This window comes from Sinocyclocheilus rhinocerous, unplaced genomic scaffold (genome assembly GCF_001515625.1).
Source record: "Sinocyclocheilus rhinocerous isolate Xijiao unplaced genomic scaffold, SAMN03320098_v1.1 scaffold904, whole genome shotgun sequence".
Lineage (NCBI taxonomy): Eukaryota > Metazoa > Chordata > Actinopteri > Cypriniformes > Cyprinidae > Sinocyclocheilus > Sinocyclocheilus rhinocerous.
In genome coordinates, this window is record NW_015658509.1 from 594,917 (window position 1) to 612,167 (window position 17,251).

General features: G+C 38.3%; 1 protein-coding gene across 1 annotated transcript; it reads left to right on the forward strand.

Moving 5' to 3' along the window:
* The first annotated feature begins 5,135 nt into the window (after positions 1 to 5,135).
* Positions 5,136 to 14,331, forward strand: LOC107722280 (dual specificity protein phosphatase 8-like). Its single transcript, XM_016530569.1, has 6 exons — positions 5,136 to 5,831; positions 11,140 to 11,226; positions 11,567 to 11,617; positions 11,715 to 11,879; positions 12,132 to 12,255; positions 12,668 to 14,331. Exons 1-6 carry the CDS (start codon positions 5,723 to 5,725, stop codon positions 13,740 to 13,742), a joined length of 1,611 nt encoding a protein of 536 aa, XP_016386055.1. The 5' UTR covers positions 5,136 to 5,722; the 3' UTR covers positions 13,743 to 14,331.
* Positions 14,332 to 17,251: the final 2,920 nt, after the last annotated feature.

Sequence of the window (17,251 nt, forward strand, 5' to 3'; positions counted from 1 at the left end):
ATGGAGTACCACAAGGCTCAGTACTAGGACCGTTGCTTTTCATGCTTTACATGTTACCCTTGGGAGATATCATCAGGAAACACGGTGTTAGCTTTCACTGTTATGCTGATGATACTCAGCTCTATATTTCTTCGCAGCCCGGTGAAACATACCAATTTGAAAAACTAGCGGAATGCATAGTCGATATAAAAAACTGGATGATGAGTAATTTCTTACTGCTAAATTCTGAAAAAACAGAGGTGTTAATTATAGGACCTAAAAACTCTGCATATAATAACCTAGAACACTCCCTAAGACTTGATGGCTGCTCTGTCAATTCTTCGTCATCAGTTAGGAACCTAGGTGTGCTATTTGATAGCAATCTTTCCTTTGAAAACCATGTTTCTAGCATTTGTAAAACCGCATTTTTCCATCTTAAAATATATCTAAAGTACAACCTATGCTCTAAATGTCAAATGCAGAAATGTTAATCCATGCATTCATGACCTCAAGGTTAGATTATTGTAATGATTTATTGGGTGGTTGCTCTGCACGCTTAATAAACAAACTCCAGCTGGTCCAAAATGCAGCAGCTAGAGTTCTTACTAGAACCAGGAAGTATGACCATATTAGCCCGGTTCTGTCAACACTGCACTGGCTACCTATTAAACATCGTATAGATTTTAAAATCTTGCAAATTACTTATAAAGCCCTGAATGGTTTAGCACCTCAGCATTTGAAGGAAGTATGACCATATTAGCCCGGTTCTGTCAACTCTGCACTGGCTCCCTATTGAACAACAAATACATTTTAAAATCTTGCTAATTACTTATAAAGCCCTGAATGGTTTAGCTCCTCAGTACTTGAGCGAGCTCATATCGCATTATTGTCCTTCACATCCGCTGCAATCTCAAAACTCTGGCCATTTGATAATACCTAGAATATCATGTGTGATATTCATGTGTGTGAGTGTATGTATGTATGTATATATATATATAGTACATACAGTATGATTGTTTTTCACACATATGGTTTCAGTTGGTTCTAAATTGTATTGTTTTTTTTATTATATATATATATATTTTTTTTTTTTTTTTTTGGCTAAATTATTGATGAATCATGATTTCTTTGTGAAGCTGGTTGCACAAAGGAAACTGGTTTTACACAATCAAATAACACATTATTACTGAATGAGACCTGTTGAGTGTGAAAGTTTGACATAATCAGCAGCATTTATTTTTGCAACTCTTCACCTTTGAAGCTGTATGTTCATGTGTGTTTGTGCAATTGCAGTTCAAATTGTCTGTTTTAATTGCGACTGCTGTCTAACAACAAAACATGAGCACATCCTTCAGCAAGCACTGACAGAGCCCAACATTAAAATTCCCTGGGCTTCCAGTGACCTCACAGGTCAACCTCTCCAAATGTCTTCCAAGTCAGTGACCCTTCGGCCAGATTTGGGCTCTCTTCACTCCAGCAGCTGTTAGGGGGTTTATTAGGGTGTACGTTTCTAATGACGGTCCACTACATCATGGATGTGGCATGCCAGGACAGCGGCCGAGAGCCACGTCACGGCTGGAATTACATATTGATTGCTTGTTTGCCAGAGTCTTAACAACCAGCTCTGTCAACACAGGCTCTGAGCTGTCACTGGATGCTTGCGCCATTTACCTGCTCTGGTAATTTAGACAGATGAAGCGCGCAGAGGACGTGTAGAAACCCAGGCGGCATTGCGGTGTGCTGATATCATGCAAAGATTAGGAGATGCTACTGAGTGTCATGGCCTTATGGGGAGTGAGAGATGAGAGGCTGCTTGAATGATTTACACACATTTTCTTCAAACATGTTCTTGCATCGGACACACTTTTTTTCTGAAAATTGCACGCTCTGTATTGGGAATTATGACGCTCGGCAGACATTCTGATCTAAATCCGTATAATATTTTAGAAGACTAAACTAAAGCCCCTTATCAGACCTGGTGGGTGGTGTAAAGTCTGCGTCTTTGGCAAAGGCATGCAAAGATGAACCGAGGTTAGCTCACTGTGTAAGAATGTGTGATTTATTTCCCTTCAACCTTCTACCCTTTTCTTCCCACATCTCCTGAGAAATAAACCCGATCATCCCACCTGAAGGATCTTGCTTTGAGTTAAATGGGTACGTTTGCTGTGCAGTGAACTAATAGATCAGCATATGTTTGATCAGAGCTCTATTTTAGAAAATATAGCATGGACTAGCATATTTCTCATACTGTTTCTTCTGTATGTACTGTACAGTAGTATCTGAACTATGCACAGTGTCTAAAAATGATATGTATGCATGAAGTTTCACAGTGACCTACATACTGCGTTTGTATATGATAGAGCACAATGCATGTAATGCAACTTTCATTTCAGGTTTGGTGAATGAAACATCTTTTTTTATATAGCTACAATCTGCTTTTTATTGCATTAATTGATCTTAAAAAACTGGACAAATAATGCAAAGTAACAGATATACAATAGGGATGGACCGATATTAAATTGCTGGCCTATATATATATATATATATATATATTAATGCCAATACTGTTATGGCTGACAACTGATAAATTCTGTCTAAATATATGAAAAATTAAACCCTCAAATTGATTGTTTTAAAGTGAATTTAGGCATCACAACAGTGTATACAGTATGAAGATGGATATTCATTTTGAGATTTGATAAAGATTACATTTAACAGTGATATTTCTGATGTTGTTTATACCTCAGGTGATTCGCTCAAACAACTGCCCCTGAAGCAAAGATGGCAGCATCAAGATCATAGGTGTATGCTCCAGTAATGCAGTTTTCTCCAGGTATATTAGACCTCTTTGTTTGAAACAGTTATTAATGCTTCTATGTTCTGTTTCACATACTATGAAAAAAAAAGGTAGACAGCATGTCCTGTGCAGTATTCAGTATTCAGTAAGCTAATTTTCCATTCTGAAGAACTCTAGGAAGACTGTGCTATGTTAGTCTACTGCCATCTAGTGGTTCTCACAGCTTCTACGTTCAGTTTTGCAAAGACAAAAAATCACGTGACAATTTTTTATTATTGTCCTCTGTTGCTGGGCAGCACATATTGCTTGCATGTGTGTGTGTGTGTGTGTGAATTAGCACCTGTGTTCCCTCAAGTCTGCACACATTCAGGCAATTATCATATTTCTCATTTTTAGATCAGTTTATAATTGCATGCAAAAGCATGTGTGTGTATGTGTCTATAGAGGCTCCGTTAAGATCCCTGGCAGTCCTCCAGCAGTCAGTGTCGTTGTTCCTGCATTAAAGATGTAGTATATTCCCTCAAACACCTCCACGTACCAAAATAGCTACCTTACTCGCACACCTATTTACAGCACTGCAGTCAAACACACACACACACACACAACTATGGACGAACAGAAACGTGCAGGCCGGTCAGCGAAAAGCCCCTCAATTAAAACTGGTACATGAACCCGCCGGGTCCTAATTTGCTTTCTCCAGTTTCACTGAACTGGCAACCTGAGCAACCTTGAAAAATGTCACTGCACCATTGCGGCCAGCCAACAGGGAGATGGAAAACGCCAAGGTTGAACCCGCGTCTCGGTATATAACAAACAAACAACATTTAAAGGGACAGTTCTGCCAAAAGTGAGCATTCAATCATCATTTACTCACCCTTGTGTCACTCCAAACCTGTAGGCGGAACAAAAAAAGAAGATATTTTGAATAATGTTATTAACCAAACCACTTTGGACCCCATTGATGTGAATTAGCCTATATTAACCCAAATAAATAAATAAATAAATAAAGCCTTTTTCAAAATATCTTTTGAAGAAAATATTGTTCGTTGAATCCCCATGGGCAAAATCCAGTCATTTCAATTGAAGGGTAATTTTGCGTGAGGTCTAAAGATTTCCCCACGTAAATTTCACGACAGAATTTATTTGCTATTGTGACCACATATTTATGCTGCAGTTTAACAAAGGTATTAGAACTTTATGTATGTTCACATCTGCATCTGTCATGTAGACAAGGACACACAGTAGATTCAATCTATCCCATCATGATGTCAGTATATGGATGATGATTAATGGCCATTGATTGACATCTGACTTTTTTTTTGACTTTTTGAAATGTAGCTGTGTGACCGTATGCTTCAGTTTGTGAACATGATGATACTGTATTTCTAGACTAAATGTCAGCATACATTTACTCATCTCACTTACACAAAAAGAGATTCAGTATTCCTCAATATGAATATAAACAGTCAAATGCAAACTCAGAATATGACGCAAACATGCAACAATTAAATATGTTAAATAACACAAATATCCTTTATGTATTTAATCCCATTTTATTAACCAATGTCTTTGCTGCTGACCTTTGACGATCCAATTCAACCATACTTATAAGCAAAAATGACTTTAAATGTACATTTCCTTCAGCGTGAGGCTTATTCATTTCACTTTTGGTGTGAAAGGGCATTTATATTTGCCAAAAATATAACTTTTTAATATTAAGTAAGCCTAACTAAAAGTAACTTAATGCACTTTCCATGAAAAGTAACTAAGTAATGCAATTAGTCACATTTTAAGGGAGTAACGCGATATTGTGATGCATTACTTTTAACTTTCCCCAACACTGGTCATAGACTGCACCATTATCCTGCAGTTTAACAAAGTTTGTAGCTTTTTAGGTATTTATGCATATGCATCTGTCGCAGAGAAATGGACATATAATACATTCATCCATACTGACATCATGAGGTGATATTGATTGACAATGGACGTTTTTATGCTGCAGTTTAACTAAGTTTTTAGCACTTTATGTATGTTTACATGCATCTGTCACAGATAAAACGACATGTAATGGATTCGATCTCTCGCATCATGATACCAGCATGGATGATTAATGGCCAATATATGACAATGAGCCTTTACTGCCCACAAAATATCACCAAAATTAATCTTAACGCTGCATTTTCACGAAGCTTTTAGCATTTTAAGTAGTTTCACATATCCATCTGTCATAGAGAAAACGGCACGGTGTATTCGCTCTGTCCCATCATGATATAATTATGCATGATTAATGGCTAATGACTAATGAATGATGTCATCGGTGATTAACGCTGATTGATTCCGGGACAAACTGTTCTTCTGTTGAAGCGAGTGTGATGTGTTAGCTGTGAGTCAACTTGGACTTCCCATGGACTTCCCAGTGACAGGACACAGATCATGCGCGTGATAATGTGCCATTACATAAGCAATGATGATGACTACAGTAAGCAGAGAGGTCAGTCGAAAGCAACTAGGGCTCCTTTGTTGATTGCAAACACACACATACACATGTTGTCCGGCAGGCGTAGGAGCCGCTCTTCCCTCCACGCGCGGCTCTGGCCCCAACAGTGGCCGCATAGTTGTCTGATGAGTCAGGAATGTGGTTGCATGCCTTACACATGAGCTATTACTGAACACATGCCCCAGTAGAGCACAGCCAGTGCGCTCATTCACAGACGGGAAGGGAGCGAACGAGCGAGAGGGAGGAGGCTCAACAATAGAGAGGCAGGAGTGCGCCGAGCCAAAGTCAGAAGTGAAGAGACACACGAGAGCAAAGAGCGCGGCTGCGGCGGCAGCTGAGACACAAAGGCCCTTTCATCCCCTTATCTTCAGAGGAAACATCTCCACCTCTGATACTAGCGCTCACCTGAGCTCCGAGTGGATTGTGTAGGTTTTCTGCGTGTCGCCTGGATGCCCGTTGACTTGGTGATCCCTCCTCCGCTGTGGACAGACATGCACGAGAGCGAGATGAGGCTGAAGATGCGCGTCAGGCGCATCAAAGAAGGGCGAGATCTGAGAGGTGAGCTGGAAAGAGAGAGTGTGTGTTTGTGGGACTGAAGGTTTTGCATGCATCTTTGGGTTATTTGTGATTAATTTCTCCTTCCGTTTGTCAGTGTAGTCATGGGAGTGTATCAGAGTGCATCATTGCTTTACAGTATGTATGCATATGTGCATGTGTATATACAAGTGTGTGTCTCATTCGCTCTGTGTTATTGCATCTCACTGACCTTCTTATGTTTGGACATTGATGACAAGTGGCTTCAGGGGGGTGCAATCGATTTTTAGTCACCTGTCATCAAGAGTTTCAATCTTTGATGCATTGTCAACACAGAAGAAGACTTGCTTACTAAATGTTCTTTCATTTTTATATATATATATATATATATATAAGTATAATTTAAATTATAATGTATGTGTGTGTGTGTGTGTGTGTATGTGTATATATATATATATATATATATGTATATGTGTGTGTGTAATTTATATACTTAGAATATTAAATTAAATTATGATTTTTATAATTTTATAACACCTGTATTTTTAAGAACCTTACATTTATACAGCTATTTTGGTTATATATAAGAGGAAATAGAAAGTCTTTGATTTTTTTTTAATGCATATTAATGTAGATTAGTATTTACATTTTTTTGTGAATATTTCAAATGAAACCTTTAGGTCTTGCATGTGTGATATTTGAGAAACTCGTCCCAAATGATGAGGTAATGTCATGTGTTTTGTTGCAACATCTTTATTCACATATCTAATTTATTGCATTGCGGGACAAAAGTTCAGGTGAAGAACTGCAATACTACTTCAGCAGATTTTAACTGCCTTCGATCTATCATGCGCTGACATCAACAGCAGAAATATGGAAACCTGATGACTGTGAGATTTGAAATATGACATTGTGTCATACCATCAATCTGAATGTGTCTGAACTTGCTGGAGTATCATGTCCCCCTCAACAAAATTAGCACTCTTGTTGTAAGCTCCTGCTAAGCAAGGTCCTAAACACTACAGATCTGTATTTAGTCCTCATGCACACTCATGCACACACTCACATAATGCACACTGTTCTTTTTTTATTTCATTTCAAAAAGCGCAGCCACAACTCTGCTCTTGTTCCATAAAAAAATAATACAGTCTTCACAAAAGTGACTTGCAAAAGAGAAACAAAAGCAATTAATCAGAACACCAACAATAATCATAATATACCATGCCAGGTTTATTAGACAACTAGATTCGGATCACACCAGTATATGCACTCTGAAAGTGAGGGTTTTTTTACTCAGCCATTGAGTTTTCCAGCCTGTAAGTGTAACTCCTGCACACCATGTGAAGCACTGAGGATATTTTGGGGGACTGATATCATTGAAATCTCTCTGCTCACTAGAGAGGGGATCTATGCTGCTTTTCCCCAAATCCTAATTCAGAAGCTGTAATACTTCAAACCAGATGTTCAGGAAAACCAAAACACATTTTTGTGGATCTTGCCATTAAGTTGCTAAGTCACAAGTTGAGGTTCACTGCTGTTCTTTTTTTTTAGTATGTCTGTCTTGTTTTCCAGTACAAATATTGAAACATTATTAAATTGAGATGCATTTAATGGAGATGCACAGTGACTTAAGAATTCTTGTTTTCTGAGAGACGGATCAAAATGAAATGAGTTTATGTTTAAAACAAGAACAAATACCTGCCAGCAGAGTCAGAAAACAGTATATGACAGACCCCACTGTCATATATTTGTTCTTGTTTTAAGCATAAACTCACTTCATTTTGATCCGTTTCTCAGAAAACAAGACTTCTTAAGTCATTTGCTTTTCATGTAATTGTCTTGATTTAAAAATAGATATCTGTACTGGAAAATGACAGAAATTCATGGTTAGAAAATTGTTACTTTTTATTTATTTATTTATATTTTTTTGCAGTTTAAATGTGACTGTGCATGTATTATTTTACTCCAGCAACATGTCAGATTCTTCAATGCAAGCACTTTCTGGAAGTTTTGCAATTTATGCAAAACAAGACGGTTGCTTGCAACACATAATATGTGTTAATCCTACACTAAAATCAATAATGAAGTCATTTTTATCTTGGCGTGCCGCATGTCATGCAACCCTCAGAGTGGATTTGCTCCGCCCGTCTGTCCACCACACTAGGACACGCTGACATCATGCCTGTGGAATGTCAGCCAACCAGGTCTGCACTAATTCGGTCAAGGCACTTCACGTCTGCTCGCCTTTTCTTTTTCTGCATGGCCTGGAAACTGGCTTTCACTTTGGCTTGTGATGTCATAAAGCAGGCTAATCAGTCGTGGGATGTTAAAACCTCATGTCAGAGCATGTTCGCCTCGCCTGCATGGTGCCGGTGCACTGGGTGCTAGTCAAAACTTCTGGGGTGCATATGTGTGCATGTGTATCCCGAAGAGGAGAGACGGCCCGTTGGCCACCCGCGTGTTGAGCGATGATGTCATGCTGCTTGGCGGTTGCTTTTAATAGCTGGAAACAGGCAGCCCTTGAGCTGGGCCTTAAAGGGCCAGGCGCTCCTTTTAAACAAAGCATGTTGCAAATTTGAATATTTGGCTTGTGCTTGTATATAATCAAACCTGAATGAGTGAGTGGTTTGAAACAACTTCCTGGTAGCTTGTTGAACTCTTGCCGTGAAGTCAATGGCCTGGGGTCACACCGGTGTTAATCGAATAACACTGACACTTTTTTCCGTGACAAGAGCGGGTCATGATGTCATTTGTGACTCACGTGAAAAGGTCTTTTAAACAGGTCTGTTTGGTTTGACTCACATAGCATTATCTAATGGCCTTGCCGAATGATGTCATGTGAACATTACATTGAAAAGTCCAGAACTCTTTATCTGCTGTGAACTGGGTTAGTAAATGTTGAATTGGATGAAATGAATAATTGCCTTCTCCAGTCACATGCATCTGCTTATGAGTCTTCATGCCTATGAGCTCATCTGCTTTTAATGCCTGTATTCAAATGTTTAGCTTCTTCTGTCGCTATTTTGTTTCTCAGTCTCTCGCTGTTTTGTAACAGTCATTCTCCCATCTTGATTTGCATGTGCCTGTATGTCTCAGACAAACGACCCAGGCAAACTCAAACACTAATTCAAAGGGATGTCATTGCCCTGTCTGCCTGAGGTAACATGCCTCAGATGTTTAGATGAGCGAGTACTGATTCCAAATCAGCAGTTCCTTTTTTTGTCTTTATTTCAGTTTTTTAAAGGAATAACACACTCACATTGTGAATTTGAATAGTGCTGTTTTAGGATTGAGGTCACCAAATAAAGAGACTGAAAATGGCTTCATTTGAGATCCCAATATAATTGCAGATGGAAATAAGGCTAAATCTGGTACAATGCATTAAATGGAAAACAGTTATGTTAAAACATTGTACATGGTCCAAACAAACAAATAAATACTGAGGCCAGTACATGAGTATGTGTGAGTCAGTATTTATTTTGAACTTTATGCAAAATTTTAATTACACACATATGATATGAGTTGTATGCAATCGCATTTTATAAAGCAAACCTTTCTGTCAGGCTGCTTTGGAATGATATTTATTGTGCGGTATATATTTAGAAGTGCTATACAAAAAAAAAAATAATAATTTTAAATATGAAAATGTTTCAACTATATTCTAATACTGCTTAGAAAAAAAGTTATTTTGTTAACTAAATACGAATGAAATGTTTTAGTTTTTTGCATTTTTTTTTTATTTTTATAAATTTTAGCACAAATGATGTATAACATCCAAAAGTCTATAATATCACTTTTGGGGGTACTTAGCAATAAAACGTTTAAAATCCTCTACTAAACTATACGATTATAGGCCCGTTCACACAAGAACAATAAGTGTCTACTTCAATTTATGGTACCATTCTTTTTATTATAAGCTGATTTGTCATCAAATGATTGAGCAGGATGGATTCTGATTGGCTGTCAATGTTTTTATCGTTCATCAGCCGGGGGAAAAAATCGTTCTGTATGAGTTGTATGCAATCGCATTTTATAGAGCAAACCTTTCTGTCAGGCTGCTTTGGAATGATATTTATTGTGTGGTATATATTTAGAAGTGCTATACAAAAAAAATAATAATAATTTTAAATATGAAAATGTTTCAACTATATTCTAATACTGCTTAGAAAAAAAGTTATTTTGTTAACTAAATACGAATGAAATGTTTTAGGTTTTTGCATTTTTTTTTTTATTATTATAAATTTTAGCACAATGATGTATAACATCCAAAAGTCTATAATATCACTTTTGGGGGTACTTAGCAATAAAACGTTTAAAATCCTCTACTAAACTATACGATTATAGGCCCGTTCACACAAGAACAATAAGTGTCTACTTCAATTTATGGTACCATTCTTTTTATTATAAGCTGATTTGTCATCAAATGATTGAGCAGGATGGATTCTGATTGGCTGTCAATGTTTTTATCGTTCATCAGCCGGGGGAAAAAATCGTTCTGTGTGATTCCAACGATGTTGTTCCTTTGTTCCAGGAGTTGTGGTGTGGACTTGCTATTCTTTTAAGTGTAGAGCAAGTTTTAAAAAGATGTCTTATTGTTATCATCATAGTTATGGCCTATGGTGTGAACGGGCCTTTAGAGGCTAGAATCATTCACAATGAAAGTGTGTGAGAGAGAGTGTGTGTGTGTGTGTGTGTGTGTGCTTCCTCTGAGCTCTGGTTGGGTGTCAGTGTTCCTGTGGCCTGCCTCATTCCCACTGTGTGATGCTGGTCACAGGGAGAGGAGATGAAGAACAAGACACTGACACCCTATCTGCCTCGTAAAGTGGCAGAGCTCAGCTTTCACCAGCCCGTTGCTTTTCTCATTTCCTTTTCAAAGACAGGGTTAGCCACTCTTGCAACCCAGCAGTAGTGTAGACCAATACGCTAGCTAAAGCTATAGCGGTTAGAGACTGGTTTGCTTGAGTGAAAAGCATGGGTTCAGAGAGTGTAAAGACTGATTTCTTCATCCTGGTGGAGGGTCATCTACTGTACACGAAGTGTGCTGGATATGCTAGTGCAGGATGTCTCTGCTGTAGCGGAAAGGCTTCTTGGCCCCTGTGGAGTTTGTGTTTGGGCTTTATGTGTAATTCAGTTGGTTAGGATGTTTGGAAACCCCCTTCATTGTTACTATTATTCCATTCTTACTGTAAGTAATTGAGTTTGCAGCAAACTGTGTGTGTAAGAACAATGTACACATTATATTTTATGGTTGTTGTTGTGTTGGTCTGCCCTCTGAATCATATCCGATTATATTCAAACTAAAACAGTTCTCTTCTTCTCTGTACTCTTTCAGGTGGCTTTGCAGCTTTCTCTTCCTGTTTTCCTGACCTGTGTGAGAATAAACCAGCCACTATTCTACCTATCAGTCTGTCCCAACCCTGCTATCACCTACAGACCCCTTGAATATCGTCGTATCAAGAAAATGCTTTCAGTTTCTAGCGCTCAACAATTCCTGTAGTGAAGACATAACAAATTCATCTTGCATCATCAGATAACCAGGAATAGTTTTCTTTTACCTGGAGGGTGTTTGCGCATACCTTGGAACAACTGAATTGTAGTGTATCTCATCACTTACTTAGATAACAGGCAGCTGAATGCATTCCGGGAAAGTACTTTCATTGATGTTGGGTTGTTAGCCCTGTCAAATTGACATGAAACTCACCACCAAAACATTTTTTTCTTAACAGATAATTTTTCTACATATTTCTCCTTTACAATAGCTTTAGCATGCGTGACAGACTCACTGATACAGCCGGAATCTGCTCAAGGAAGTTGTTGGATTTTTTTTCCCCCCTAGTTCTATATTTGTCGGTGGAATTCTGTAGAATTGGTCTGTCTGTATGAACTTCTTCATAACTTCCATCTTTTAACAGGAACTGATGACTCAGAATGGAATCACCTACGTTCTAAATGCCAGCAACACTTGCCCCAAACCTGACTTCATCAGCGACAGCCACTTCATGCGCATTCCCGTCAACGACAGCTACTGCGAGAAGCTGCTTCCTTGGTTGGAAAAAACCAATGAGTTCATTGGTAAGAACGTCAGACTTGTGGTTTGCTGAATGGACAATGGAGTAGTCTAGAAGCGAGTTTGTAAGAAGTTAGAGAACTTAGAACCTCTAAGGTTTGGGGTTTTGTTAACACGAGCCATCTGTGCATCAGCATTTGAGGGAGGTATGAGTGACGTCAGCGTTCGAGTTTGGCGAGTGAGATGACCTCATGCTTTGTGTGCAGTTTAACAGTGGAACTGCTTTTGACTGGTTTGCTGTTTCTCTCTATCCACAGACAAAGCCAAGGTGTCAAACTGCAGAGTCATCGTCCATTGCTTGGCTGGCATATCCCGCTCTGCAACCATTGCCATTGCCTACATCATGAAAACTATGGGCCTGTCTTCAGATGATGCCTACAGGTAACTGCAGCTCTTTCCGGACCAAGCCTAGACCAAGGTCCAAGGTTGTTTGCTTCCGGTCTAACTGGTGGAACAGCATAGTCGTATTATTCACCAACCAAAAATGCTGGTTATGAAGCCTGGTATCAGAATCCCATGACGGGGACCGTCATCCAAATCACAATATTGTTTTTGTCAAATAAAATCTGGTGTTTAGCTGTTGTGTTTTGGATTGCCGTCTCCACCATGAGATACTGGTATTCTTAACAAGCTTAATCAGCAAGCCTCCGTTGGTTTACCAGCATAGTTGTCTGTCTGTGTTGGTCCACCAGCTAGATCAAGACCAGACCAGCAATTGCATAGCTGCCTAGAAAACCAGTTGAATCCAATAGCATCCAATTGAATTTGTTCATATCTCATGTACTTTCTGTAGGTTTGTGAAGGACCGTCGGCCATCAATATCTCCGAACTTCAACTTCTTGGGTCAGCTGCTGGAGTTCGAGAGAGGCTTGCAGATGAAGAGGAGTCTACCCTGTGACCCTATAAGGTTATCAGGGAAGCCAAATGAAAAGGTGGAGGAGGAGGTCCAGAAGATGGAACAGCAAAGCTCAGAGAGCGATCGCTGTGACCAGCGGACTCCGCAAGCTACAGAGATCACCGTAAAGCCTCCATCGCCTACATCACTGCAGAAAGACCTAAGCTCCCTTCACCTGTCCAATGAACGAATCCTTCAAAACAAACGGCTCAAGTGCTCCTTCTCGCTTGACATCAAGTCTGTCTACTCCTCGAGCCAAAACCAGCAATCTTCTCCAAACTCCTCATCGTCAGACTCTGAAAACATACCCAAACTCTGCAGACTTGACAGCCTGAAGAACAGCAATGGAGTATGCCAGTACCCTTCAACAATGAACCACCCAAGCCCTACGGAGTCACAGTGTACTGACGTGACTAGCAAGTCCAGGATGAGCCAGCAAAGCGAAAGGTGGGAAAATGGTGGCTTGGAGAGGCTATCCGCAACAACTCTTTCCCTCAATCTGAAGCAGGATAACTGCGAGCCAAGACCCCAGGAGACCAACTTGAAGGCGCCTTCTTTCCTCAGTTTGCCGCTGGGTACATCTGCTTCTTGGACCATGCATAGAGGCTCAAATGAGGCCACAACCCCTATCACACCCACGGGTGACTGCCATTGGTTCTTAGGCACTAATTTGGCACCATCTGGAACAGGGAGCACCATGCACTTTGGCAGCAGTCCTGCCTGTGGCAACTCCAAGCCCAGCAAACACCGAAGGGACAAAACGCCGGAGCCGCTGGACTTTCAAAACAATTGGCTCGAGGATGGGAAAGCAGTAGTGTGCAGTGTATCGCAAGTGGACATGAAGTACAAGCGCCGCAGCTGCCAGATGGAGTTTGAAGAGGGTATTAACACAACACAAAGCAGCGAGGAATTTGGGAAGCTGGGCAAGCAATCCAGTTTCTCTGGTAGCATGGAGGTCATCGAGGTATCCTGACAAAGATGACAATCCAACTCCAGTGAAAGCTGTTTATTTATCACAGTTCTGTTCTGTTGTTAAAGAGCTTTGCATCTAAGAGGGACTTGTCTCTGCCACCTTTTTCAAACCAGGGTTGAAAATGGGTCATTTAGGATACACTAAATATAGCACTCACACCAAAGACCTCACGGAGTGACCTTATTCTGGCATGTTATCCTATGGTACACTCACAATGAAGGAGGACTGACGGAGGACGTCCTTTTAGCATGATCATACAAAGACACTAAACATGAAAGAATGAAATGAGTGTGTGTATGTGTGTGTTTATGCTGGTTTTGATGCAAATTAGGGCTGCCACACTTAACAGTGACTTCTTACCTTCGGCCTGAGGGGGAACTGTACAGTATGTATGCCCAAGTTTGAGAAGATCTGTTTAGCTATAAATTGAGTAAAGAAGGGCAGTTGCATTCAATAATGTCCCTATTCAGTGTTATACTTTTTATCAACAGTGTAATAAAAGAGTGAAAATATGAAGTGTATGTTCAAGCTGAGATTCTCTCAGACCTACTACTGTGCACTGAGCATGCTCAGAATGGCTGGCTACCTACAAATAGACAAGCTTCTCCAAAATATTATTTAGATATCTTTCGAGGAACGTTTTAGCTGGACTTTCGTCTAACATTTTTGAAAAGTTACTACTTCAGAATGTTTAAAAATATTTTAAACGTTGACAAAACCAAGAAAAATGTTTAAAAAGCTGAACGTTACAAAAACATTCTTAGAACACGTTTTTGGTAGCTGGGTATATATATTAATTAACAACAATCCCCTGCAACAGATTACAGTGCTGCGGTTAATTTCCAAATATTAAAGTTGCAATCAATATCTAAATCTAATTGTGTATAAGTGACGTTCATTAGTAAGTGTTAGAGTAGATGTTGTTTGGAGGAGACAGATTTGTGATGCTTTGTTTTAGACTTTCCATTAAGCTGCTTGACAGGCTAAGATTTGTGTTCTGTATTCTATATGGTCAGGATCTAATTTAGGCAGAGTTTCTGTAGGTGTCCGTGTGTGTGTGTCCGTGTGTTTGTGTGTGTCCGTCCGTGTGTTTGTGTGTGTCCGTGTTTGTCCGTGTGTGAGTGTGTGTGTGCTTGTGTTTGTGTGTGTGTGTGTGTGTCCGTGTGTGTCTGTGTGTCCGTGTGTGTGTGTCCGTGTGTGTGTGTGTGTGTGTGTGTGTGAGTATATCCGTGTGTGTGTGTGTGTGACTGTGCGCGCAATCAATGAAAAAGACTTTCACATCAGTAACAGCAAATACATTTCAGACAACTCAGCACTAATGAAGGCTACCATTCACTCGCTAATGATCTGCACCTTACTGAAGCCACAAACACACACACAATAGATGCTTAAATTTACAACTGTACTTGACTGGCTGAGTGGTTTAAAATCTATGAGCCCTAATTGTCTTTTGCGTGTCAGATTCCTTGTCCGAGTGTAATTAAGAGAAGGACATAATGATGAGCGTATGAGAAATATAACTCACCCAAGTAGAGTATCTTTTAATTAAACTGCAGTAATTAAACTACCTTATTAAACAAAATAATAATAAAAAACTATATAAAAAGTACTTTGCTACTTTAAATGTTAAAGGAATATTTCACCCAAATATGAAAACTGGTTGGAAATATCCTCACTCTCAGGCCGTCCAAGATCAGGATGAGTTTGTTTCTTCATCAGATTTGAGATTTTAACGGCAAACTGTTTGTTCCGGCTAAAATAGTCCATAAACCACAACTTCCTCCGGTGATAAAGTCATCTGGTCTGAATCAGGAGAGAAATCTGCACAGATCAAGTTTACAAGCCAATTCAGACTTCCAGGTGCAATGAACCAGAGAAATGTTTTTGAACTGTTTTCCATTTTACTGATATTTAATAGGTTACTCATATGAGTGTACTTTTTTTTTTTGTATGTGTAAAATGTTGTTAAAGAGAGAACAGCAACTCTTTTCACCTAGAATGAGTTTTTGCGTGTTTGCAGGCCTGTGCATGAGAGAGTGTGTACAAACGATTTGAGTATATCCAGACGTGACACTGTAATGTGGAGCACATGGCGCCCAGATCCAAACCCTCGGTATGGAAACTGTTAAAGAATCATTATGTCATCAGGACATTTTTCCCTTTCCATGATCTCTAGAGCAAGTGACTAATGCGGCTTTCAAAATAAGCAACACTTCTCATGCCACTTTTCTCTCTCGCTCCTCCTCTAGACTTGCATAAGCATCTCGCAGTGAACTACTTTTCTTTCAACAAATACAGGCCAAGGTAATTAGGATAAATGAATAAAAACTTCATTCGGGGAAAATTGGTTTAAATGTCAGAATAAATAGAGATTAAACAGCTGATGGCTGAGTTTAGGAGATGTTTACTTTTGCAATGGCCCATGCAGCTCTATATGTGAGGAATTATGATTCAGTTCAGGGTTATTATCGTTAACTAAAACTGAAATCACAACCATAGCATTATTTTTTCTACTTGAGATGAAATAAAATAAACATTAACTGAAATAAAAAAATTAAAAAAAACAATGTTTTCATTTTTAAATGTATTTAATTTTTTAAAATTATATTTCCATTTGATTATATTTCATATTAAGTTCATATCAAGCACTAAAATAACTAAAACTATACCGGAAGCTAAACCTACAAAATGACAAAAACAGACAGCAACATTACTAAAACTTTAACTAAAATTAAAATGTAATATAAATTAAAATATTTAAAAAAACGTGTATCTCATTTGTAAAAAATGACATATAATTTATATATGTTTTATTATATTTCAGTTTTATTACATTTCATACAGTATTAAGTTCATACTACAATTTCTATAAATAACTAAAACAAGGAACTAAAACGGCATAGACATATTTTTGAAAATAAAAAAATGAATAAAAATGACAAAAACACATGCTCGAAATGACTAAACCTTTAACTAAAATTTAAATATATTATAAATTAAAATAAAATATAAAAATAAAATCTAAATAAAAAATGTATGCATGCATTTATTTTATTTATTTTTTTTTATAACGTAGACCAATGAATCATACACAACAATAGCAGAAGCATTGTATAAGAGTATGTATTGTAGAGAATGTTGTCTTTTGGTGCTTTTTCTAGTTTAATTTGTCATTTATCAGTGTCCAACAATATGTGAATCAGTTTAGTTATTTTTGTTGTTATATCATTTTGGTCCAACAATTTAATTTTCAGCACATATTAATAATTGATTGTGTTTAACATCATTCTGTGATGGAAATGACCGTTTTTTAACCAAAGGGCCAATATTTTGTCTTTGCTAATACATGAATGTAGCATTTTATGTATATGAAACATAAATAAATTCATAAATATGTATAAAAATATTATTTGAACATTATTTTTGCTTAATTTGATAAAATTGCAGTTCGGAAATGACACAGTTTAAATTAAATTAAATTAAATTAAAATAAAATAAAATAAAATAAA

Excerpts from the sequence above, each read along its gene's own strand:
- LOC107722280 (XM_016530569.1), top strand. The coding sequence starts at position 5,723 with ATGCCCGTTGACTTGGTGATCCCTCCTCCGCTGTGGACAGACATGCAC. Across the intron at positions 5,832-11,139 it reads AGAAGGGCGAGATCTGAGAG|GTGGCTTTGCAGCTTTCTCT; the intron begins GTGAGCTGGAAA and ends GTACTCTTTCAG. Across the intron at positions 12,256-12,667 it reads TCTTCAGATGATGCCTACAG|GTTTGTGAAGGACCGTCGGC; the intron begins GTAACTGCAGCT and ends TACTTTCTGTAG.